Source organism: Polypterus senegalus, chromosome 3 (assembly GCF_016835505.1).
Source record: "Polypterus senegalus isolate Bchr_013 chromosome 3, ASM1683550v1, whole genome shotgun sequence".
NCBI lineage: Eukaryota > Metazoa > Chordata > Cladistia > Polypteriformes > Polypteridae > Polypterus > Polypterus senegalus.
Window position 1 is genome coordinate 36,946,717 of NC_053156.1, and position 27,750 is coordinate 36,974,466.

General features: G+C 40.1%; 1 protein-coding gene across 3 annotated transcripts in view; it reads right to left on the reverse strand.

Moving 5' to 3' along the window:
* Positions 1–1,734: 1,734 nt before the first annotated feature.
* The window catches only part of LOC120525023 (phospholipid scramblase 2-like), a 114,794-nt gene continuing 88,778 nt past the window's right edge, over positions 1,735–27,750 (reverse strand). For 2 of the 3 annotated variants that reach the window (XM_039746954.1, XM_039746953.1), the window contains 6 exons: positions 27,195–27,670; positions 23,854–23,896; positions 23,154–23,374; positions 22,831–22,992; positions 15,543–15,704; positions 1,735–2,819 (listed from right to left, as the gene is read on the reverse strand). In XM_039746954.1, the coding sequence (XP_039602888.1) occupies positions 2,760–2,819; positions 15,543–15,704; positions 22,831–22,992; positions 23,154–23,374; positions 23,854–23,896; positions 27,195–27,670 (1,124 nt within the window). In that variant the 3' untranslated portion in view covers positions 1,735–2,759. The remainder of the gene's footprint in view (positions 2,820–15,542; positions 15,705–22,830; positions 22,993–23,153; positions 23,375–23,853; positions 23,897–27,194; positions 27,671–27,750) is intronic. The other variant, XM_039746955.1, reaches the window with a different exon arrangement.

The following is a 27,750-nucleotide window of genomic DNA, read 5'->3' on the forward strand; positions in this document are numbered from 1 at the left end:
GTCACTACTGGCAGGTGCCATTTCTAATCTTTTATATCACAGCTCCAGCTGATTCAAACCCCAACTGCAACAGTCCTGACATGAACCACCAACAGCGAGCACATCAGAGCCATCCTGCTGCACCTTCACTGCTCCCGGTGTCTTACAGGACTGAACATCACATTCTGTTGTTGACCTGCCCACTGAGGTCCTCTCATTCTGTGCCCCCCACTAACCTGCACGCTGTGGGTGACAGCAGGGCCTTCAGCTGTATGGCGCCCTGACGGTGGACTGACATTAATGACATCAGTGGACTCACTTCATTCGTTTAGGAGGACATTCAACAGACCTGACATTCGGCCCCTTCGTTCAGTTTACCTCCTCTGACTGTTCAGGTACTCGGGGTTTGCATTTTTATCACAATTTATGTTATTTGTAGTATTATATGTTGTATTTTAGTCTGCATTATTGTCTTTTATTCTATTTGAATGTTTTTTATATCCTGTATTTATCTTTATTTAGTGAAGATATTATTTGTAGCCAATGTTATTTTGGGCATAGGAAGGGTGCTATATAAATAAAGTGTGTTCTTATTAGTATTTTTCTTTTGATGGCCCATCGTTTATAATAATAAGTGACAAAAACTAGAGCAGTTCTATATAATGCAATTAATATATGGCATAATTCTGTGTAGAATATGTATTGTTGTTTTCTTCACATAAATATTTAAAAATATTAGATTGGCTTAAATGTTCATTCTAAACTGGTTTAGAACAATATTGCACATGCATTAAAAAAGGTAATTACTTTTATTATTAACGTTTAAACTCTTAACGTGGTGTAATTATTTTGTATACTCTGTTTCATGAATGTAAACGAAAAACTGTTTTCAATTAACACAGAAATTGATGATTTTAATTTTGTCGACGTGTTAAATGGTTCCCACAGACCCAAACACAACGTAAATGTTAATGAAAGCCATCAAAATGTGCCACCCATTGTACAGGAGCAAGCAAACTCCACCAGATTTGCCCACACATTTTATGGTAGTAGCAAATATGCACATTCAGATTGTGCCATACTATTTTATGAGGGGAGCAAGTGGGAAACATTGAATTATGCCACTTAGAGGACAGGGCACTGGAGTGAATGTCTCGGACCTCTGACAAAAAGAAACAGACTTCATGAGGGTGGCCTGAGTGAGTGCCATCAGATTGTGCCATCCCATTTTAATAGGTCTGTGAATGAGCACCATTACATTTGCTACCATAATAAGATAACAAGTGATTCTACATTGGCTAAATGTGTGAGGAAGTGTTTCCTATGATGGACTGGTGTTCCTTCCAGGGTGTGTGCCCTCTTCACCAATCTGCTGGGACAGATTGATGGATGCCATCTTTGCTGCCATTGAACAGGAGAAAGTAGGGTGAAATTGACCCCTTTTATTTAGTTAGCCATTTCACCCTACTTTCTCCTGTATCAAGCTATGGCTAACATGGTACAACATTCTACTGCCATTGAACATACAGGGACAAAAAGTTTACTTTTGTATTATTTTATTTATTCTAATAATTCTAGATACAAGTGTTCAAAAAGATTTCAAGATCTTATCATAAGTTCTGCAAAAAGGTAGACAAAGTCTGACAGAATAAAAAAAACTACAGCAAAAGAACCAAAAAACAGTCAAAACGCCACAACTAGTGCTTGAAATTTGGTAGAACTCTACATGTAACTAAACATCACAAGACATATGGCTTGTGGACTTAAATTTTTTTAATTTTGATAAAAACATGCATATGGCCCACTTGGGGAGACTCCGCCACAACATATATGATAAGGAGAATACCTACAGAACCACACAACAAGGCAACAAAACATGTGTACCACCTTCAGAGGCACCATACATGGATAACTTTGCATCAATGCAAGTACAAGAAAAACGAGTCGTATGAATGTGGCATTACATTACTTATAAAAGAAAAAAAACAACAAAACATGCAACAGCAGAAAATACCTTTAAGGCCTCCTGGCAATGTATTTGCATAAAAACAAAGCATTAAATATTTGACACAATTAGGCAGCTTTAAAACACAATTTTGCAGCACATTACTGTATTTACCTACCGATTGGCAGACTGACATCCACAACACCCCTAAATGGATGCTTGGGAAGCCGACGTGGTTCCCAGGGGAAATGTCAGTCTGATCCATTTTGGAAACACGGCAAAAACAAAACAGCCCACTTACAGAGGGCAGCAACTCCAACCGTAAGTGAATGAGCTGCCCGTCGTTCTGCCTCTCGTCTAGGGGGAAGGGCAGGGCAGGCCAGTCAGAGGGAAACAGAGTATTTAATGACTGGGGTCCACATTGGATCAAAAAACAACAAGAAGGGTGGCAGTTGGATGGATGGTGGAGAATACGCTTTGGGTGAAATGACCTTTTTCTTGGACGACAGTATGGCTCTCTTTGAACAAGACCACTTATCGTAATACTCCTCGATTGGGAAGGCAAGGGCAGTTCACTTCTTTGGACACCAACAGCTATTTGGTTTGGGTTTTCCTATAGAGTAATTTGCTGTTTTTCTCAACATTTTAAAACAAACCTCTACAATACTAGTATAAAATAAATTAAAAAATAATCAATTAAAATAAAGATTAGTAAGTATTTTTTATCCCCCCCACTGTTAAGGCAAGAGGAGCTTGTGAATCATCAGGAAAGGCCAGAGGCTACAGTTTTGACTCCAGGATGACCGATTACAGGGCTCCACATAGAGGTGTCGTCTCAAGACAAGACAGTGTTACGTTGATTAGCTTCTCCCACCTTCTCAAAGAACATGAAGTCCTACAAAAGAAAAACAAATAACTTGAGTATCAGTTATCACAGATCAAACATCTGACTTGAAAAGACATCTGAACAGACGGTGGTTGAAGTTCTTAACATTTTATTGTTATACAACATAAATCACCATGGATTTAACTTGAAAAGAAAGTCTTTTTCTGCTGATTAGTATCAAAAAAAGACAAAGTGAAAACAGATCTAAACTAATGCTTTGTATAAGCATTGCACATTAATGCACATCAATGTCTCCAGTAGTCCTACTAGGAAACAGCAGCAAAATGTACACACAGAGGCCTGAACAGTGGCCAACGGTCGAGTCGTATTTTTCTTGGAGGTATATCTAGACTAGAAATGTAAAATAGAAAAATATCTACACAGTGCGACCACATTCATCTCCACAGGAAGGTAACTGAAACAAACCATTCCTCTGATGGCTATCTGCTAGATTTGGCAGTGTCTACAGTAGGGACTGGAGGAATACCCAGGTTATCCATCTGTCATTTCCTGGCTAAGGGGTGAGGCAATGGTGACCTTAAGGCCCTTACGGTTCACCCTGCAGTTCCATTTTCCTGGTGGTGAGGCTTTAAACGGTTTGGCTACTTGCTGTAGACCTGAAGCCTCCATCATCCTATACTTCACATTCCAAACTCTGCTTAAGTCTTCAATGAAACCCCAAGGTTAACACCTCCACACGTTAACATCTGAGACCAAAATCTAGACCACATTAAAATTAAAAGTTCATATATTACATCTTGCCTGAAGAAGGGGCCTGAGTTGCCTCGAAAGCTTGCATATTGTCATCTTTTTAGTTAGTCAATAAAAGGTGTAATTTTGCTTGGCTCTTCTCTATATTATTTAAGAAAGCACAAAATGGAATATGAAGATAGACGATTAAATGCTAATAATTCATAATATGTGATATGATATATTCAAGATGACATCTACAATACCATTTCAAATCTTATTGAGCTTTCATTTCATAGGTTTGAGCACAGCAGCACAGAAACTCCTGTTTCCTTATTATTTATCATTTGATCTAAAGGGACATTCTTTTCTGGGATGGTGTAATACGTTTCTTTTCAAGTCTAATAACCAGTAACAAATAGAATTAGAATAAAAGAAACTTAACTAAGATATACATTTCTTTGTATAATTATTATTTTAACTTCCATAAATACAGCGGTGGGCTGGCGCCCTGCCCGGGATTTGTTCCTGCCTTGTGCCCTGTGTTGGCTGGGATTGGCTCCAGCAGACCCTGTGTTCGGATATAGCAGGTTGACTTCCATAAATAACAAGTTTTAGGTTTATAGTCATCTATGTTTAAATAATGAGTTAATTATTTTTATTACTCGAGCACTGAAGCTCTGAAATTAAGTTTTGAACCAAGCTGTTTTAAGTGTAGTACTGCTTTTAGTGGTTTTAATTTTACATCTTGCCCTTGTGTTCAGCTTACTACTTAAATTTTAAATAATCCATTTGAGCAGTTATGTTTCCACATGCCCACCTTAATTTGATGTCCCAGTATTTGAGTACCTCCAGTCCATTTCTGAACTGATTCGGTTTTATTAAGCTGAACTTTTTGCTAGTGGGCCAGGGTGGTGGGTTTTCTTGACAATACTTTGAGGTAGCCAGAACAGATGTTTGTCTACCCTGTGATTAATTCACTAAAGTAAAAACCAAACCTGCCCACCACTGAGTCCTGATTGGAGTAAAGCCCTTTACCCTCTAATTCTTGAGCTGTATAATTTTAGAAATGGCTAAGCTATACCTGTCCATCCATCGCAAAGAGTTGGGAGTTCATTTAGAAAGGGTGGGTGCTATATTGTACAATTAGCCATAACAGTACATGTTTGCATAATTCCTCAATTGAGTTAAATAACATTTAAGCAGAAAACACTTTCTTATACAACATTTTGAGCAAATACCCTGTCGTTGGAAGTTGCCTTTCCTTGCTTTTCAAGAACTTTAGCTTTTTGCTCTTGAGGTTGCTCTGATGTGTTCAGAGGAGGTTGGGAGCATGCACTGATACAGCGCACTGCCACACCAACCACATAACAAACCACCTCAGGATCCCAATTTAGGATTTGAGTGCAGCCGTGCAACGGGTGACACCTCAGCAACACACTGGTCTGAATGAAATGGAACAGTGTGAGGTTTTTACAGTGATTGGAATGTCAATCCTGCCACCAACCCCAAAGTTTTCTCTGCAATTTGGAGAACCTGCTTGCAGGGCTGGATATAGGTTAAAGTCTTACCCAGGATAGAGCACTTGCAAGTTAAGGACCTTGGCTCAAGGGCCCAATGGAATGGAATCACTTTTGGCATTTATGAGATTCAAACCAGGAACCTTCCATTGCCAGTGCAGATCCTTAGCCTCAGAGCCATCACCCTGACGTGTTTAGCCATGTGTAAAAATGACAATAAATACACAGTGGTACCACGGTATACATCCTCAATCCGTTCCAGATCCTTTGACTTATACCAAACAGGAAGTATATCAAACGAATTTTTCCCATAAGAAATAAAGGGAAAATGATAAATCGGTTCCCATGAAAAAAATCCTATCGTTATTGGCATATTATACATTGATGGGGTAGTATAAAATATTTTAAACTGCTTAATACTAAAATACATAAATACAAAAGCAATTAGATGAAATAAATGAAAATTTAACCTCACTTTACTTTTTAAGAACATCTTTGTTTTTCACAATCTTAGATACCGTTGTTCTTGGCATACGGTATGCAGCAGCCTTGTCCAGAATATGCATGCCAACTTCATACTTTTAAACAATCAATTCAAATTTACGAGAAAAACACAAAATCACGTGAAAATTCACATGAAGTTATAGCGCAGGTTTTCACTGAATATTAGCAACTGGCGTTACTGACTCTTGTGGGCAGTCATGGCTTGGTTTTGAGAAAGGTAAACAAGGATAGCGCGCGGTGTTCTAGCACACGAGTCGTATTCCAAACAAAGGACGTATACCAAGCAAATTTTTTCGCGTCCAAATGGGATGTATACCAAGTTGGACTTATTCTAAAGCGGACGTATACCAAGGTACCACTGTATATCAAAAATATATAAAGCCTGCCAAGTGCTAAATACGAAAGAAATGACACACTGAAATGTGGTATGAAAATAAATGCACTAATATGGTGATTAACACTTATGCATCAACCTTAAAATTTGTATTCATTATGCAGGTTTTCCAAACAGGCATTTCTGGTTTGTGTTTATTACTACTTACATATTCATTGCATTTATTTGCACATGTTGCCAAATTTCTCCCTGGGGTCAAAAAAAATTCTATCTATCTTGTGCAATGCATTCATGCCTGGATGTTGTGTAGGTTTATGCTATATGCTACTTGGGAATATTCAGCATTCAAACGTGAAGTGTCATTCATGAGCTGTACATAGGTAAGAGAAGATGTGTTCAGTCAACTCCACTGACATACTGTGCGAATTTGAGTGAGTCAAATAAACTGCCCGATCCAACACTGTATGCACAGGACAACAGTCACGTTGTTTTTGTATCGTATCTTCAAGTAAAATTCACCATGAAAAAGTCCCATATAAAGGTTGATTAGTTGGCTCTATTGGCCTACTGTGTCAGCTTAAGTGAGTCAATTACCTTGTCCCAGGGCATACTGCAGGAATATGGAAATAACTGTGCAGTGTTACATATATAAAAAGGTAGTTTAGTCAACTCCACTGATTTGCTGTGTATTGCTGGCTCACAGAGGAAGCTCAGTCATACTTGTGAAAGGGACTGTGATGCAGCTCAAGGCAACTTTCAAAAGCTAAGTTAGTTCTGACGGTAGTAGACTAGCCTAGAAGCATAGGGCCTACCTACAAAAGGTCAGCTTAGAGCTGCATGTCTTTGGGATGTGAGAAGAAAAGCAGAGCATTCTGAAAAAAAATGAACGCTGACAAGAAGTGTGGTATATGGTCTGGGGGAACAGGCATGGACTGAACAGTACCTCTCCTGGGACGCTAGATGGCAGCCCTCCTGGGTGGCAGTGGTGCCTCGGATTCCCGCAGGGCTCCATGGGAGACTCTCTATGACCCTGTTGGGATACAGGGGTGCCACCTGGAGGTGCTGCAGTGGTTCCTGAGGCCATGTGGGCGGTTCTTCTGCCACACCCGTAAGTGCAACCGGAAATGGGTCAAACACCTGGAGCACTTCCGGATGGGCTATAAAAGTAGCTGGCAGCCACCACTCCGGAAGCCAGAGTCAGGAGGAGGGAGGCACAGCTTGCCGGAGAGAAGTGGAGGAGAAGGAATAAAAGCTAAGAGGAGAAAGAAAAGTATTGTGTGGATTGTGCTTGTGTTGGGACAGTGTAGTGCCTGTGGGGACGGGGAAGGTGTTGCCCACAGGTGAAGAAAAGAAAAAAAAAAACATTTACTGTATTTGTTTTTATAAGTGTGCCTCCCATGTCTGTCTGTGTCAGGTTGGGTGGCTGGCACGCTCAATAGTGGTCTTGATACAGAAGAAAACATGTAAACTAGACAAGGGATTCAAATGTATGCCACCAGATTCAGGACACAGCAGCACTAGCCACTGTTCCACTATGCTGCCCTGGAAATAACTGTAATTAAAACATGGACTTTATTAAATCACATGGACTTCTAGTTGAGGTAATGAAAACCACTGACCATGTACAGGAAAAAAACAGAATTATGTTTAACAAAATGAATACATGAAGCAACCACAAAAGTGAATAAAATAATTAAGCCAGGAAATTCAGCACTTTTACGCCTACAAAGTTATTAGTCAGTAGTGCTAATCCTTAGTTTTACCTCCTTGCTACTAACTATTGACTATTCAGCTCTGTAGGTCAGTTACTTTTTCAAGCTTACCAATCGTTATGCTCTGTTCCATTCTATTTTTCTTCTCGTTATCTTGCTGTGGAACTGCTATGCTGTCAAACTCCTGGTCATGGTAAATGACACCAGAGATGCCAGGAGCCTTGAAAACCAACAATGCAAAGACTTAATCCTCTTTTAAGGTGGCCCAGCATGCACTTATAATACCACAAAATGCACAGGAGAGGTTGGATGGCCATTTGGGTGATGTCTCCAGATTTGTGACTGTGTCTTGACTTAAACTTTTATAACCAAATGCAGATCCCAACAAAGAGAGGGCTTACTTTCTAAAGTACTGATGTTAACTTCAGTGTTTGTTTTCTTCTCCTTCATTTTTAACTGGCTATATCTCAAATATAATGCTAATGGACTTCTATTATCTGTGACCCGACATTTGCGCGATAGACATATGCGTGCCGTCAAAATCGCGAAAGTTTCATTAAATATGAATTACTAGTTTAAAGCATTTATAATAATGTTTATTTTAACAGTCAATATTATGAGACGCGGCATGGCATCAGCACAGCACGCAGATAATCCTTAAGATCACGCCCTGCATATGTAGGAAAAATTGCAGCAAGGGCATCCCACTCTCTTGGCCTCTCTCGCAATTTTGACGTGGTGATTTTGTCGGCACGCATTTGTCAAAAACCAGTTAGCGGGTTTGTCGGTGCTCATTTCTCGGTCGTGGTTTTGTCGGGGCGCATATGTCTATCGTGCTTTTGTCGGTGAACCCTATTATCGAGATATTAACTTTAATCAAAACGTTTCGGTCCAGAATGCCTTGATAATCAGATTTCATTGTGGCATGTGCAGATTCAAAGAACCTGGTGACAAATGTAGCACAGGAGCCCTATAACATTAACGGGTCTGTTCCATGTTTCAAGTTCTTTTCTTTGTCTTTTCTGATAAGAGCTACTGTGACTTACCAAAAAGATCTAAGGTGGTTTCATCTGTCCAAAGGACTTTTTATAAGGACTGTGGCTTGTCAGAATGCATTTTTAGCAAATTCCAGTTGAGCTTTTTTATGTTTTTGTTTGAGAAGTGGAGTCTTTCTCAGTGTTCTATCACAGAGCCCACTTTCATTCTGACAGTGATGCATGGTGCAACCTGAAGACAGACTTCCAAGATCAAATTACAACAGTTATGTTTTCTTTAGTTCTTTCTTCACCGTTCATGCTATTATTCTGTTTAATCTGAGGCCAATTTTTGCAGCCATGTCCAGAGAGTATGGCTATGGTCCCATGGACCTTCAACTGCTTGATAATATTAGCCACCATTGTTACAAGAATATGAAGTTCTTTAGAGGTAGTCTTGTAGCTTTTGCCTTGGCAATGCTGGACAGTGAACTACTTCTTTTCCATTATCAACAACTCAGCTTTTCCTTCTCTTGCCCATATCCAGTGTGATGCACACAGCTGAACAAGGACTGCTCTGTTCAAAAACGCTGTTTCTCAAACTTTTTGTCTCTATATGTACCTTTGTAAGGAATTTAAGGCTACATCCTCACTACTACATTTTCTTTTAAAAAAGCATTTTTAAATGAAAATAATCTCTTTCCACAATAACATTTTTGCATTTCTTATGAAATTATTTTCTTTTATACTAAAACGACTGAAAATGTATGACCTACAACAGTGGGTATGCACGCAGGATAGATGTTTTAAGTGGGAATACACTATGTAACCATCTCTTTTGCAGTCACTGGCTGATATTCTGAATCAGCTAAAACTTTAGCTTCAACGGATGCCTTTTCATGTGCAGTATGAGAATGGTTGCGATGCAATTGCCTCTCATGATTTGGCTGCTGAAAGATCAGAGGAATTTCTGTCAATCGGATGAATGTGCTCATGCATTTCTGCATATAATACAACTTGCAGACTTCATCATACAGTGTGTGTAGTCGCTTAACTATAATTTCTAAAAATCGCACAAATTGTAAATACAGAATGCCATGGCAAGCAACTCTTCTACACTCGCTATGTTGGAATGTGTTTTTCTTCATTGAAGAGTACCAGTCACAGAATGAGATGTCATAATGAGCAGGATCCAATCAGATCAAACCACAAAATAAGCACGAAACAACCAGATCTTCATTTTCACCCATCAACACCGAAACATTGAGCGTGTTTTAAAAGCCTCAAGCTCTAGACAGCATTTTTAAAAGTAATTGTTTTGGTGGGTTGAAAATGCTGGAGTAGTGTGAAAAAAAGACAAAAATGGAGACAACAATCTGTGTTTTTAAACAAAAACATACTAGTGAATACTATTGGGCTTTTAGCCAATACAGTTCAGCATTTAAAAGATATTACATTATTGTATATGAAAGTTTAACAAGGTATTCAGATAGTTTTTGTAGGTGTGTGCCCTTTTAATTTTTCCCCATGTACACTTAATATTTTTATATGATTTTTTTTTTTTTTTAATAGTATGGATTTATATGAAATAATTTGTTTGAAATAAAATTTAGCACATATGTTCTATACTATTGCTTTACAAAAAGTAGTTCAAAGCTTGAATTTTGTACGGCAGAGAAGGAGATTTCCTGTACCCTTCAGATATTTGTTGTTTGTGTTTTAGTCAGATTTTAGTGGTTATCCTAACAAACATCATTTTGTATCGTTCATTGGGTTTTTGATGCTAAAGTCAACCGTTGCTGGTTTGTTTTCACAAGTTAAGCATACCCTGCTAATTGCGTCTTAGAGGTTATGTAGTTACATTAGCACAGGCATGTCAAAAACGCGACCCAGAAATCTGTGCGCCCCGCATGACAGATTCTAGTTAGCACTAAACTTGTACAAAATGATTACTGTCGTTAGTGTTTGAATCATTCTGCATCTTTGGCGTTACTTATTGACTTTTCTTACTTCCACCATCTGACAAAAGCGTGTTTTCCCATGGCATTACTGTACCGGAAACGTTATCTGCTAGTACAGTTGCAGCTGTGGCGTCAGCTCCTTGATACCCTAGGCATGACACTGCCCCCAAGGAGCCTTGACCAAAGTTAATGAGCCGCGACGTTGCAACTGAAGTGCTAGGCTGCAGCAACCTGGCAGGCTACACTACTGGCTGAGCTGCTGAGACTGGCCACTGGGCAGAACTGACCATCACGAGTAGTAATGCTCGCATATTTTCACATAATGGAGCAGGAGATAGACAGGCGGATCGGTGCGGCATCCACAGTGATACAGGCTCTGCATCGGTCTGTCGTGGTGAAAAAGGAGCTGAGCCGTAAGGCAAAGCTCTCAATTTACCGGTCGATCTACATTCCTATCCTCACCTATGGTCATGAGCAGTGGGTAGTGACCGAAAGAACGAGATTGTGAATACAAGCGGCTGAAATTAGTTTCCTCCGCAGGGTGCCTGGGCTTTCCCTTAAAGATAGGGTGAGAAGCTCCCTATCCTCATCCAGGAGGAACTCAGAGTAGAGCCACTGCTCGTCCGCATCGAGAGGAGTCAGATGAGGTGGCTCAGTGCCTCTCGGATGCCTCCCTGGTGAGGTGTTCTGGGCACGTCTAACCAGGAGGAGGCCCTGGGGAAGACCCAGGACACGCTGGAGGGACTATGTCTCTCGGCTGGCCTGGGAACACCTCGGGATTCCCCTGGAAGAGCTAGTAGAAGTGGCCAGGGAGAGGGAAGTCTGGGCATCTCTGCTCAAGCTGCTGCCCCTGCGACCCTACCTCGGATAGGCGGAAAAAAATGGATGGATGGATATTTTCACGTTTTTTTGCTCTAGTTTTATGTAATTTTGCGCTAGTATTGTAATGAACACAGTGCAGACTACAGCTGAAGATCTGTAGTGGACATGAGAAGTTGGTGAGTTATTAACAAATTTTTGTGATTTTGAGTTTGTAAAATGAGTGTAGGTCAGGGGTCTTTTTGCATATCGGCTTATTTTACAATATAAACTTTGAAGTAAACTTAGTAAAGTAAAATTAGATTTTTGGAGGATTTGTTTTCCAACTTGAATTACCGAACAATGAATTCAGGAAGCGTTTTCGTGATTTCAGTTCACACGAACAGGACTTTGCGCTGTTTACTTCCTATGTTCGAAAGCACTTACCTTTGTTAGCAATTGTTTTCGTTAAAGAAAGCTACCAAAACCCCACATCACTCAAGACTTACTGTCAAGCGAACACCTTTTATCCCTCATAAAAGTTGCAGCTGCACAAGATTTCAAGCCTGATATTGACAAACTGGTTACTAACAAGAGAAGGCAAGTGTCGGGACAAAAGAAATAGATCTCAGACTGTAAGACTCCTATATAAGGACCTAACTAAGAGGCTAAGACTCTAATTGTACACTGTTGTACAGAGACTGCATGGAAATAAATTACTTTTCTTTAAACTTTAAGTGTTACATTTTTTTAAAGTTTTCAGTATTGGAAAGAAAGCTACAGTAACTTTGGATAATAGTATAATACTATTTGTTAGAGTGCGGCCCGCTGACGCACGTGTGGCAGTCAAAGCGGCCCACCAATGGTAGTGAGTTTGACATGCCTGCATTAGCACATGCTGCATGTTGTGTAATTTGAGAAATTTACCTTGTGTTTCAAAACATTAATGAATATCTGGCTAATGTAGAAATTTTGAAACATCAACTAAATACATGTTATTTTGGAATGATGTATAGGTGGATGTGTGTGACACTGGCACTCAAGTCCATTTGTAGAAAGGATAGACAGACTCCGAGCAACCCTAAAGTGACTATGCGGGTCAGAAAATGGATGGTGGAACACAAAAGTGTAGCCATGTTCTTAGCAAACTAAGAATAAATGCAAAATGTCTGTTCTTTTATTGCGGCTTTATTTGGCGAACAAACTTGCCACTTGTTCAACTAAATCAACTGAATATTGTTTAGAATATTGTGCTCCCAAAGCATACACAAATTGTGTATTTATTTTCTAAATCTATAATGGCATAACAATAGCAATAATTAAAAACATTTGTTTTTTTATTTTTTGTTGCACTGAAAGCAGAGTGGGATTCTCACACGTTATGTGATATTTTTAAGTATTAGGCACATGCAATTCTGCAATCAAAATGAACTCGGGAAGCATTTCTTGGTGTAACAGCAACTGAGAGAGTTGTGGGGCTGTGTCTCTCTCTGTGTTACTTCCTGAATTTCATTTGTGTTTCCTCACATACAGTACTACCTAGTAATTATTTGCATACCATCAGTATACCAACCACAGCTTTAGACCTTCTGAATTAGAGTAATTCATCTGCTTGAGAGACCAGTACAATCCAATCATGTCTTAACTTCTAACTGGTCCAATAGTTTCGTCCAAGCCATTTCATTTGTTTTCAATATATAAATTTCTAAAGCAGAAGCAAAATATCTTCTCTATTGCACAAAGAATTGTGGATGCCAATTAATTCTGAAAGTTTCAACTTATTTCATAAAAAAAATGTGATACTTTCTTAAATAGTTTAAAGGTACAAATACTTTTTGGTGACTTCTGCATTTTGACATGTGACTCCGCCCACATTTAGTTACTGCCAAGGCGGCTGTGATTCAGAAATGAAAAATGTGATAATCTGCAGTTGGCTTTTAGCACAAGGTGGTGCCATTGTACAGTTAGGTCCATAAATATTTGGACAGAGACAACTTTTTTTTTAAATTTTGGTTCTGTACATTACCACAATGAATTACCACAATGAAACAACCCAGATGCAGTTGAAGTGTAGAGTTTCAGCTTTAATTCAGTGGGTTGAACAAAATGATTGCATAAAAATGTGAGGCAACTAAAGCATTTATTTTAACACAATCCCTTTATTTCAGGGGCTCAAAAGTAATTGGACAAGTTAAATAACTGGAAATAAAATGTTTACTTCTAATACTTGGTTGAAAACCCTTTGCTGGCAATGCTATGCCAGGCCTTTACTGCAGCGGCTTTCAGTTGTTGTTTGTTTGTGGGCCTTTCTGTCTGAAGTTTAGTCTTCAACAAGTGAAATGCATGCTCAATTGGGTTAAGATCAGGTGACTGACTTGGCCCTTCAAGAATTTTCCACGTCTTTGCTTTAATAAACTCCTGGGTTGCTTTGGCTGCATGTTTTGGGTCATTGTCCATCTGTGTCATGAAACGCTGCCCAATCAATTTGACTGCATTTAGCTGGATATGAGCAGACAGTATGTCTCTGAACACCTCAGAATTCATTCAGCTGCTTCTGTCCTGTGTCACATCATCAATAAACACTAGTGTCCCAGTGCCACTGGCAGCCATGCACACCCAAACCATCACACTGTCTCCACCGTGTTTTACAGATGACGTGGTATGCTTTAGATAATGAGCTGTTCCATGCCTTCTCCATACTTTTTTCTTGTCATCATTCTGGTAGAGGTTGATCTTGGTTTCATCTGTCCAAAGAATGTTTTTCCAGAACTGTGCTGGCTTTTTTAAATGTTCTTTAGCAAAGTCCAATCTAGCCTTTCTATTCTTGAGGCTTATGAGTGGCTTGCACCTTGCAGTGCACTCTCTGTATTTACTTTCATGCAATCTTCTCTTTATGGTAGACTTGGATATCGATACGCCTACCCACTCCTGGAGAGTGTTGTTCACTTGGTTGGCTGTTGTGAAGGGGTTTCTCTTCACCATGGAAAGGATTCTGCGATCATCCACCACTGTTGTCTTCCGTGGACGTCCAGGTCTTTTTGCGTTGCTGAGTTCACCAGTGCTTGCTTTCTTTCTCAGGATGTACCAAACTGTAGATTTTGCCACTCGTAATATTGTAGCAATTTCTCGGACGGGTTTGTTCTGTTTTCACAGGTTAAGGATGGCTTCTTTCACCTGCTTGGAGAGCTCCTTTGACCACATGTTGTCTGTTAACAGCAAAATCTTCCATATGCAAGCACCACACCTCAAATCAACTCCAGGCCTTTTACCTGCTTAATTGATAAGGACATAAGACGGACTTGGACAAACCTGCCCATGAAATAGCCTTTGAGTGAATTGTCCAATTACTTTTGAGCCCCTGAAATGAGGCGATTGTGTTAAAAAAATGCTTTAGTTGCCTCACATTTTTATGAAATTTTTTTTGTTCATCCCACTGAATTAAAGCTGAAAGTCTGCACTTCAGCTGCATCTGAGTTGTTTCACTTAAAAATTCATTGTGGTAATGTACAGAACCAAAATTAGAAAAAAGTTGTCTCTGTCCAAATATTTATCGACCTAACTGTACAGTAATGGGTATAAGACATTGTTAAACTTGTTTATTTTTGTGTGGTTGACTGAGGACAAATTCCATCTTATTTCACTGATCACAGAAGGTGAAAAAAATTGAAGCTTTATAGTTTGTAATAACAGAATGACTGTTCATCATAATTCAGGCTTCCTTACTCACTCAAGACAGACAAAGGCTTTACACGGACAGGTGAAATGACCGGACAACTGTCACACACCAAATCCTGAAATAATGCTGTAATGCAGCTACAGTTTAATGAAAGAGAGCAACTATATGACACACTATTGGTGACTAGCATCAGCACTATTATTTCTGGTTTGTCTTCATTATACTCATTTTTATCCAGATTTTCTGCTACAATGTATAGTGTGTGTGGAGAATCCTTATCAGGAGACTGCTGAAGAGACAAAACCTGAAAACATTGGATGTCAAGGTAAAGAAAAATACTTGACTAAACAGTAGCTATATATAAGTAGAGGTTTGTGTGTTGTCATTGGTGTATGTAGCATATCTGCAAATGAGTATCTTTATCCCATAAAGGAGCTGGGCCACATCACTCAAGGGTTTAATCCTTTGAGTAGTATTGGTTAGCCTCAGATCATGTCCACCATGAAAAATTGGACAGAAAAATGTACTTAGACACACAGGTGTAACATGCCAAGAATACTCACAATGAGGAAGCAAGCACCCAAGAGCACAGCCTTAATTTTGACATCCAGGTCCATGGGAAACTGGATTCCGAAGTTGTCAGTATCAGTGAACATCTCTTTGACGAGCCCACTCCACTGTTTACTGATCCGGCCAATGGCAGCACTTTCATCAGGGGTCTTCACCTAAGTGGGAATGGAAACAAGTTACAAAACCATTCAGCAATGGCACAACTCAATGGCAGTCAAACCAGAACTTCAACAATGTTTACTATATTCTCACTGGAAACACAAAAACAATTTCAGGCAAGACACAACCAACTCTTATTTTTAAAATGCTACCTGGAAGCAGACATACATATAAGCAGTGTCGACGTAAGTGTGTTAATTGAAGTAAACTTTCTATAAAACGCATTCACCACCTTATATAACAACAACTGGAAAAACTCCATCATTGAATCACAGTGGATTTAATTGTTTTTTTTGAAAATGATCAACAGAAAAAGGGTTTTTAAACCACAGAGGATGCACAAACCAGTGTGTTTCTTTGTGCCAGTCCCAAGCCCGGATAAATGGGGAGGGTTACATCAGGAAGGGCATCTGATGTAAAAATTTTGCCAAATCCATATGCGGACAGATGATACGCTATGGCAACCCCTAACAGGAGCAGCCGGAAGAAGAAGAATGTCAAAGTGAAAACAGATTCTCTGCAAAGTAGTCTGAATTAATTGCAAATGTAAGACACAAAAATAATTATTCACATAAGTATCTATACTCTTTAATACAATACCCCTAAATCATCTCTGCTGCGCCCAGTTGGCTTTAAAAGTCACATACTTAGATCAATGGAGGTCAATTGTCTGGGGTTTCAGTTGATTGCAGTTTAAATGCACTTGAATGTGGAAGGGTCACTTTGTGCGGAGTTAGTATGGTGGTCTAACCTTCACAATAAAGACAAAAGAACTCTTCAAACAACTCTGGATAGTAATAAAAAAAAAAATAATTTGGGGAATATCCTTTGGAGTCCAGTTAAATCAATCATTAGGAAATGGAAAGAGTATGGCACAGCTGTAAACCTCCCTAGATCCACAAAAACTGAGTGATTACACAAGACAACAAGTGGGGGAGGCCACCAAGAAACCTGCAAAAGAGTCACAGGCTACAGTGGCTGGGCAGACAACAACTATGCCCGAGTGCTTCACCAGTCACAGTTTTATGGGGAAGTAACAAAGAGAAAGGCACCGTTTTGGGAAAGAAAGAAAAAAAAAAAAAGCATGACATCTTGGCAGGAGGCACATGGAAGACTAAAGTCAGCTGGAAGGTTTATGGTCTGATGAGATCAAGATTAATTTTTTAGCAATCAGTGTAAAAAGCCATGTTACATTATCACAACATTCCAACTGTTAAGCATGGAGGTGGTAGCATCATGTTGTGGGAATGCTTCTCTGATCTGGTCATTTAAGTAGCAGAGGCGGTTGTTAATCAGTTTCAGCTGCTTTGGTGTTAATGAAATTAACAACAGGTGCACTAGAGGGGCAACAATGAGACAACTCCCAAAACAGGAATGGTTTAACAGATGGAGGCCACTGACATTTTTCCCTCCTCGTCATTTCTGACCATTTTTTCACTAGTTTTGCATTTGGCTACAGTCAGTGTCACTACTGGTAGCATGAAGCAATACCTGGACCCTACAGAGGTTGCACAGGACGTCCAACTTCTCCAGGATGACACATCAATACGTGCCATTGGCAGAAGGTTTGTTGTGTCTCCCAGAATAGTCTCAAGGGCACATAAGAGATTCCAGGAGACAGGCAGTTACTCTAGGAGGGCTGGACAAGCCCGTAGAAGGTCCTTAACCCATCAGCAGGACCGGTATCTACTCCTATGGGCAAGGAGGAATAGGATGAGCACTGCCAGAGCCCTGCAAAATTACTTCCAGCAGTGCACTAGTGTGAATGTCTCTGACCAAACAATCAGAAACAGACTTCATGAGGGTGGTCCGAGGGCCCTGACGTCCTTTAGTGGGCCCTGTGCTCACTGCCTGGCACCGTGGAGCACAATTGGCATGTCCACCACTGGTGCCCTGTGCTTTTTACAGATGAGAGCAGGTTCACCCTGAGCACACGTGACATATGTGAAAGGGTCTGGAGAAGCCATGGATAACGTTATGCTGCCTGTAACATCGTTCAGCATGATCGGTTTAGTGGTGGGTCAGTGATGGTTTGGGGAGGCATATCATGGAGGGGCGTACAGACCTCTACAGGCTAGACAACAGCACCTTGACTGCCATTAGGTACTGGGATGAAATCCTTGGACCCATTGTCAGACCCTATGGTGGTGCAGTGAGTCCTGGGTTCCTCCTGGTGCACGACCATGCCCAGCCTCATGTGGCAAGAGTATGCAAGCAGTTCCTGGAGGATGAAGGAATTGATACCATTGACTGGCCCCAACACTCACCTGTCCTAAATCAAATAAAACACATACCACACACAGTGGGACATTATGTTTCTGTCCATCTGGCATCACCAGAATGCGCCTCAGCCTGTCCAGGAGCTCAGTGATGCCCTGGTCCAGATCTGGTAGGAGATCCCCCAGGACACCATCACTTGTTTCATTAGGTGTATTAGGAGCTAATATCGATGCCTGACACATGTGAGGGCACCATGCTCCACTACATTATTAGTAATTTTTTTTCTTGTGCATCTTCAAATCATAAAGCACTTATGACACTGTTGTGAGGGTCCTGCTTGGAACACTTAGCTAGAGTCCTGCAGTGAAAATGTATTGTGCTACCAAACAGGCACAAGCAGAGCAGTTTTAGATAAGTTGGAAGTCCACACAATCAGCCTACTTTTTTGACCTTTGAAGATGCAGCAATATTTTTAGTAAAGGTGGCTCAAATACAGTGGTGTGAAAAACTATTTGCCCCCTTCCTGATTTCTTATTCTTTTGCATGTTTGTCACACAAAATATTTCTGATCATCAAACACATTTAACCATTAGTCAAATATAACACAAGTAAACACAAAATGCAGTTTTTAAAATGATGGTTTTTATTATTTAGGGAGAAAAAAAATCCAAACCTACATGGCCCTGTGTGAAAAAGTAACTGCCCCCTTGTTAAAAAAATAACCTAACTGTGGTGTATCACACCTGAGTTCAATTTCCGTAGCCACCCCCAGGCCTGATTACTGCCACACCTGTTTCAATCAAGAAATCACTTCAATAGGAGCTGCCTGACACAGAGAAGTAGACCAAAAGCACCTGAAAAGCTAGACATCATGCCAAGATCCAAAGAAATTCAGGAACAAATGAGAACAGAAGTAATTGAGATCTATCAGTCTGGTAAAGGTTATAAAGCCATTTCTAAAGCTTTGGGACTCCAGCGAACCACAGTGAGAGCCATTATCCACAAAAGGCAAAAACATGGAACAGTGGTGAACCTTCCCAGAAGTGGCCAGCCAACCAAAATTACCCCAAGAGCGCAGAGATGACTCATCCGAGAAGTCACAAAAGACCCCAGGACAACGTCTAAAGAACTGCAGGCCTCACTTGCCTCAATTAAGGTCAGTGTTCACGACTCCACCATAAGAAAGAGACTGGGCAAAAATGGCCTGCATGGCAGATTTCCAAGACTCAAACCACTGTTAAGCAAAAAGAACGTTAGGGCTCGTCTCAATTTTGCTAAGAAACATCTCAATGATTGCCAAGACTTTTGGGAAAATACCTTGTGGACTGATGAGACAAAAGTAGAACTTTTTGGAAGGCAAATGTCCCATTACATCTGGCGTAAAAGGAACACAGCATTTTTAGAAAAAGAACATCATACCAACAGTAAAATATGCTGGTGGTAGTGTGATGGTCTGGGGTTGTTTTGCTGCTTCAGGACCTGGAAGGCTTGCTGTGATAGATGGAACCATGAATTCTACTGTCTACCAAAAAATCCTGAAGGAGAATGTCCGCCATCTGTTCGTCAACTCAAGCTGAAGCGATCTTGGGTGCTGCAACAGGACAATGACCCAAAACACACCAGCAAATCCACCTCTGAATGGCTGAAGAAAAACAAAATGAAGACTTTGGAGTGGCCTAGTCAAAGTCCTGACCTGAATCCAATTGAGATGCTATGGCATGACCTTAAAAAGGCGGTTCATGCTAGAAAACCCTCAAATAAAGCTGAATTACAACAATTCTGCAAAGATGAGTGGGCCAAAATTCCTCCAGAGCGCTGTAAAAGACTCATTGCAAGTTACATAACGCTTGATTGCAGTTATTGCTGCTAAGGGTGGCCCAACCAGTTATTAGGTTCAGGGGCAATTACTTTTTCACACAGGGCCATGTAGGTTTGGATTTTTTTTTCTCCCTAAATAATAAAAACCATCATTTAAAAACTGCATTTTGTGTTTACTTGTGTTATATTTGACTAATGGTTAAATGTGTTTGATGATCAGAAACATTTTGTGTGACAAACATGCAAAAGAATAAGAAATCAGGAAGGGGGCAAATAGTTTTTCACACCACTGTATTTTTAATTATACCACATTGTTTTAGGCACAATGTGTCATACTAGCAGGCATGCAAGATGGAGACTAATTGTGGGACAGAAAGTGTTGGGTGACAAGACTCTTAAAGGTGGTGTTTTAAAGTGTTCTAATAAAAGGAAAAGTAGAATGACGACAGTTATTTTCCATTTGCTTTAATGAGAAGATCACAGTATTAAATAGTAAGGGATCTCGGAAATCAAATGTGAAATGATACTTTCGGCACTGGAAAAGTGTTGGAACAGGTTGTTAAGTGCAGAGCAGTGGGACAGGGGCAAAAAAACCCACTATGTTGGGAAGGAGTCTGGCTGTAAATTTTACTAATGAAGTTAACAATCTAACCATTTAAAATTATAAAAAAGCTGATAATGGAAATGAAGCACAAAAATACATCAGTAAAACACTGCAGCTCTGCATAGCACATTTGGAGTAACATGACACCAACATTAGTAAAGGTAAAGCAAACAGCAAGACCTTTTCAAAATAAACTCAAAATTATATTCGAATAGTGAAGTTTGATCTGATAGCTGTACTGTCTACAAGAAACCTGCACTTTGAGAAAAATTAGTTTTCCAGCAAACACACAACCCCAAGCATAAATTCAAAGATACACAGGATGGCTTAAAAACACAATGTCCTAGAGTGGCCGAGTCCAGTGCCCCAATTTATCAAGCATCTCAGTAGAAAAAACAGTCCTAAATGGCTCAACTGACAACAAATTTGGTCCTACTATTTTTAGGAGTAGAAAGAAAAGGATTTTATCAGTTTTAGAAATTTAAGAAATTACTCCTAACTTCACTGGGAATTAAGAAAGTTTGTGAGCTGTTCTAACTTGTTAAATGTTGCCAAAAGCTAGCATGAGATTGATATGTACATTGTGGGAAAAGTGTAATGTTTTGGAAATACTGGACAACAATGAACACTTCAAAAAGAGATCAATTTGACAGAGATGAAATAATAATTCAAATTATGTGATCACTTCATTTACATGGACATATCATGTGCTGTCAGTCAAAATAAAAGTGTTGATAACTTTGTGTGTAAATATGCAGCTTTGCAATAGAGATGATTTGGGTATGTCACAACTAAGCATTTCTCAAATTTTGCACCAAACTTTGAACACCCTTACAATGCGTGAGGTAAATTTAAAGCAAGTTGCATTTATGCAAATTGGCATATACATAAAAATCACTGCCCCAAGTGTGGACTCGGCACGCATATAAGAATCCCAAGTGATATGACAATATTAATATACAGATGGTCACAGACAGGAACTGTACTGTAGTAGCCAGCATATTACCCTAAAGATTAGCAGGGCTGGAAAGGTGATTGACAGTGAAATGTCACAAAGGTATGCATAGCTTTGCATTCCATGAACCCAGAAACATTCGTATCACATTTTACAAATTGGGATATTCCAAGAATACAGGCAGATAATCTTGGGGCACAGAGCTTCACAGAAGACAAAAGGGGGGACTAGACAGACATATAACTTGGAACTCTCAAAAAAGAATTGGGAACATAGCAAACGTGACCACAACTTCATAAACAGCATAAGAATAGCTGTGGCTAGTTTCAATAACTGTTACTTTACAAGGCATTTCCCGTGGCCTCCACAGTGGGAAGGCAATTCTTCTCAAAGTATGGTTGTGGATCATTTATTGTTAAATAAACATGCCCATTATCAGGCTTTACTCTCATTTGTTGTGTGCGCCTCAGTCTTTCCATCTTGGTGCTCATTACAATATTATTCTTGATATTGTTGCGAAATAGTAATAATTATGTATAGCCTATCCTACCATATTGTTGTTTCTTCTTCTTCTCCTACTACTTTTAATATTACTACTATTATTATTATTATCTTTCTGGTGAAGCCTTGGTGTTAGTATCAGAAAACTACAAAATGTCACCATCAGTGCCAATTTGCAGCTGGGGTGCTGTTATATTGTGATATCATCGATTCCCAAATGAGGCCTTGTACTCCTCACTAAGAGTGATAGTAGGACACTTTGAGAAGTATTTGCACATTCTTATCCTAGTCAGACTTATTTTAGTGCAATTTCTGGGACAAATTGAGACACACTTGATAAACACGGGCACAGATCTCAGTGTAAATGATAATTTGTGGCTGGGCTTGAAAAAGGCTGTTGACTCAACATCCCCATGCAGCCTGACAGAGCTTGAGCAATTTTGTAATGAAGAATAAAAGAAAATGGCAGACTCCAGATGTGCCAAGGAGAGAGAGAGAGAGAGAGAGAGAGAGAGACAGAGAGACAGAGAGAGACATGCACAATGACTCAAAGCTGTCATGGTTGACAAAGGGGCATCTACTAAATCATGATTTTAAGGGGGTGAATACTGTAATTACTTATTCTGTGTTTTACATTTGTAATTGCTTAGGCCACTTTGCATATATCTCTTTCACTTTGATGTCAAAGAGTCTTTCAGTTGATCATTGTCATAAAAAACAAACTAAATCTAATGTTGTATAACAGTAACGTGAAAACTTCCAACACAGTGAATACTTTTTATATGCAGTGATCATTGTAGTAACTGATGTTCCTTCATAACATGATCTAAAAACAACTTAAGTTCAAATTTACATGTTGTCAGCACTTGAAAATCATTTTTTAATTCAAGTATAAATAGTCCTTAATCGCCACCCCACATTACTCTCTAGATACTCATTTCATATATACAAGGACTTTCTAAATCCCACTCATCTGCATAATGCCCTTTTCTCACTCTTTATGCTGGGAACATCCTTCCCTTACCTCGAAATTAACATCCCCACAGCAGTTGCAGGCCATGCATGGTCCAACGACTTTCATCACAGTCTCCTTAGAAGCATTCTGGATGGAGAACTTTGGGAGGAAGGGATGCCAGTTCTGGATCACAAACCCGATTGTAGTTCCAGGTGGTGATTGGACTTCCAGCTGCCCAAGGAATAGCAAGAGTTACAAGGGGACTCACTCCTGATGTGTTGTCTCACACTCTAGAAAAAAAACCTTCACCTTCGCTCTGCATGCCAAGAACTCCACCCTCCCCACCCCATGGATCTCTGCACTTCCAACATTCAACGCACAATCTGTCGTACCTCTTGCAGACAGCAGGGGCACCAGCAGCTGGCACACTTGAAGGGTCTAATCAGATGAATGACCTCATGGCCAAAGTTGTCAGTGATCTTGATGTTGAAATGGCGCAAGGAGCCACAGCAATTACGTGTGCAGCAGTCATTCTTCTCTTTGGCATGAAAGATAATCTGGCCCATGCTGTTCTTAATCTCATACTGATTGTTGGTCTCAAATCCAATGAGAGCTAGGAAAGAGGACTTAAATTCAGACTCTACAAACTTGCCAGTTACATTAAGATGTACAGGGCTGTGTTTGTCCATTTTCACCTCATCCACAGTGGGGGTAACTTGCCACCTGCTGAAGTCACTAATGCATGGTTTGCAAGTGACAATAATAGCACCTTAGCCAACCCAAGACAGACTGAAATTTATTTAACCTGTTTAATAAGTAATACAGCCTTCTAAGAATACCAAAAAAGATGAGCAACAGAGTCATTCTGAAAGGAATCCATTTTTATTCTTAAAGCGTGATCAGCAATTTCGTTTATAGTCAATATTGTGGTAAGCAAGCGGGGTGCACTTAATGCATTTTAATGTCAAAACATTGGGAGACAAAAACTGGACAGTGGACATGTCTGGGGTTATGAATATTTGAGGCGAGAATTAAGGACAAACCAAATGTCAGTGACAAAGGAACAAGGAAAAATAGAAAAAAATCTCTCACCTTCTAAAAGTTCAATCTTCTGATGTACGAGGACTTGGTCGATCTAAAGAGAGAAAGCAAGGCAAGATATTCAAAACAGAATGAAATGTTGGTCTTAGTCTAAATGATCTGTCACATGAAATGTGGTCACAACTACAAGGGAATTTAAAAACAAAAAATGCAATACATTTCACTTCCATCAGACAAAGATAACCTAGTAATAGTGATAGACAGATGTGCTAATTATGATGGATATCAAAGGTACTATTACAAACTGTAGATAGATACAATGTATTTTGCTGCGGAATTGTACCTAAATCTGTCCCATTTTTATTAAAAATGAACTAAACAGTTATATGGGGATTTTTTTAACACTTATATTTTCATCCTGGTGTTCTGCTTATTTAATCCATTATTTATTAATTTTTAGGTCTGAAATTGAACAGGTTGCATCAGTTCATCATTCAGTTCCTGCTCTGCTTGTTTTTAATTGTCATTATTAGGAGACAATGAAGGGAGCAAACTACACAGAAAAAGGGCAAAATAAAAACACCACAAGACAGTTAAACATTTAAAGCCATAGCAAAAATAGAAATATTTCTAAATGTCTTATAAATGTAAAACAGCAGCTAACTAAATGAAATCAGTTATCATCACTGGCTGTGAATCTGGTTATAAATAATCCTTCAGCTAAAGTGGGTCCACAGGACTGTGTTTGGGAATCATTGCTTAGATAAATAAATATGAAAGGTGAGACACAGGCAGATGTGAAAGGCACTATATAGCTTAGAGAGGTGAACATAAGACACTATATAAGAAAACAACAGGAAGTGAGACAAAAATATAAATAGACTGAGATGAGATAGAGCGACAGACAACTGCTCCAAACATAACACTCAAGACTTGAATCTGCAACATAACAAATACAGGTGCTGCTCATAAAATTAGAATATCATGACAAAGTTGATTTATTTCAGTAATTCCATTCAAAAAGTGAAACTTATATATTAGATTCATTCATTACACACAGACTGATGTATTTCAAATGTTTATTTCTTTTAATTTTGATGATTATAACTGACAACTAATAAAAGTCCCAAATTCAGTATCTCAGAAAATTAGAATATCAATTAAGACCAAGGCAAAAAAAGGATTTTTAGAAATGTTGACCAACTGAAAGGTATGAACATGAAAAGTTTGAGCATGTACAGCACTCAATATTTAGTTGGGGCTTCTTTGGCCTGGATTACTGCAGCAATGTGGCGTGGCATGGAGTCAATCAGTCTGTGGCACTGCTCAGGTGTTATAAGAGCCCATGTTGCTCTGATAGTGGCCTTCAGCTCTTCTGAATTGTTGGGTCTGGTGTATTGCATCTTCCTCTTCACAATACCCCATAGATTTTCTATGGGGTTAAGGTCAGGCGAGTTTGCTGGCCAATCAAGAACAGGGATACCATGGTCCTTAAACCAGGTACTGGTAGTTTTGGCACTTTGTGCAGGTGCCAGGTCCTGTTGGAAAATGAAATCTGCATCTCCATAAAGTTCGTCAGCAGCAGGAAGCATGAAGTGCTCTAAAACTTCCTGGTAGACGGCTGTGTTGACCTTGGACCTCAGAAAACACAATGGACCAACACCAGCAGATGACATGGCACCCCAAACCATCACTGACTGTGGAAACTTTACACTGGACCTCAAGCAACGTGGATTCTGTGCCTCTCCTCTCTTCCTCCAGACTCTGGGACCTTGATTTCCAAAGGAAATGCAAAATTTACTTTCATCAGAGAACATAACTTTGGACCACTCAGCAGCAGTTTTGTCTTTAGCCCAGGCGAGGCGCTTCTGACGCTGTCTCTTGTTCAAGAGTGGCTTGACACAAGGAATGCAACAGCTGAAACCCATGTCTTGCATACGTCTGTGCGTGGTGGTTCTTGAAGCACTGACTCCAGCTGCAGTCCACTCTTTGTGAATCTCCCCCACAGTTTTGAATGGGTTTTGTTTCACAATCCTCTCCAGGGTGCGGTTATCCCTATTGCTTGTACACTTTTATCTACCACATCTTGTCCTTCCCTTCGTCTCTCTATTAATGTGCTTGGACACACAGCTCTGTGAACAGCCAGCCTCTTTAGCAATGACCTTTTGTGTCTTGCTCTCCTTGTGCAAGGTGTCAATGGTCGTCTTTTGGACAACTGTCAAGTCAGCAGTCTTCCCCATGATTGTGTAGCCTACAGAACTAGACTGAGAGACCATTTAAAGGCTTTTGCAGGTGTTTTGAGTTAATTAGCTGATTAGAGTGTGGCACCAGGTGTCTTCAATATTGAACCTTTTCACAATATTCTAATTTTCCGAGATACTGAATTTGGGACTTTCATTAGTTGTCAGTTATAATCATCAAAATTAAAATAAACAAACATTTGAAATACAGTCTGTGTGTAATGAATGAATCTAATTTACAAGTTTTACTTTTTGAATGGAATTACCGAAATAAATCAACTTTGTCATGATATTCTAATTTTATGACCAGCACCTGTATGTATTTACAAAATAATCTTAAGGTTCACAGAGAAACATTTATGCTAAATAGCTAGTGTGTGGGGCGGCACAGTGGCGCAGTGGTAGCGCTGCTGCCTTGCAGTAAAGAGACCCGGGTTCGCTTCTCGGGTCCTCCCCGCGTGGAGTTTGCATCTTCTCCCCGTGTCTGCGTCGGTTTCCTCCCACAGTCCAAAGACATGCAGGTTAAGTGGACTGGCGATTCTAAATTGTCCCTAGTGTGTGCTTGGTGTGTGTGTGTGCTCTGCGGTGGGTTGGGACTGGTTCCTGCCTTGCGCCCTGTATTGGCTGGAATGGCTCCAGCAGACCCCCATGAGTTGGAAAAAGGATGGATGGATAGCTAGTGTGCATCATCTTTAGTAAAATGGACACCCTTCTGCTTCTTAAACACGCCCCATTCAAAGAGCATTTGAAACAGATTTTTCTTCCCCACTACTCTGCTTTTGGATGTACAGGTGTACCATTAACTGGATTTTTAAACACTACTCTGGCTACTCAAACCCAATAGGAACTATGAAAGTGAAAAGAAAAGTTCATGACTCTACAAAGACTTCAAATTGTCCTACCTCTCATCAACCAAAGGCTTTATAATTTAAAAAAAAAAAAGATTAAAGTGTTTAACAACCACCACCATTTTTGTTTTCTTGTTTAAAAGTCTCGCTTAATAAACAACACAGACAATTCTCTAAGTTATTTTTTGTATAAGCATGACTGCATCATGCAACAGCCATGCAGAGATTAAATCCCAGCTGCAACCCCATGATAATGACAGTTTTACCCCATTTATTGAGCTTTTTACACACAGCAATTGACTACCTGTGTAAGATACTCCAGTCCTGGTGGAACCCCAGCAGGCACTGCAGCAAAAGAGGTGACCACAGCATTTGGATCTTTGGGAGTGGCTGCAGGGCCTGGCTGGAAACCTCCTGGTACATGGTGGTAGCCAGGATGCATTGGATGACCAGGTGAGGGTTGATACCCCTGAGGTGGTGCAGTTGGATCTGGCTGATACCCCTGAGGCGGCGCATTCGGGCCCGGCTGATACCCCTGAGGCGGCGCATTCGGGCCCGGCTGATACCCCTGAGGCGGCGCATTCGGGCCCGGCTGATACCCCTGAGGCGGCGCATTCGGGCCCGGCTGATATCCTCCTGGCTGCATTGGAGATGATGGATACACACTGAATCCTGGGGCAGGAGCAGCTGGATTATTGGAAGGTGGAACAGGATAAGGGGGCAGAGAGTACCCACCCGGCTGAGGCATGGGGTATGGGGGCTGTTGAGGAGAAGGATATCCTGCAATAAAGAAAGAAAAAAAAAAAAAACAAAAACAGATCAAACTGACTGACAACACACATAACAGTAACTTTTCACAT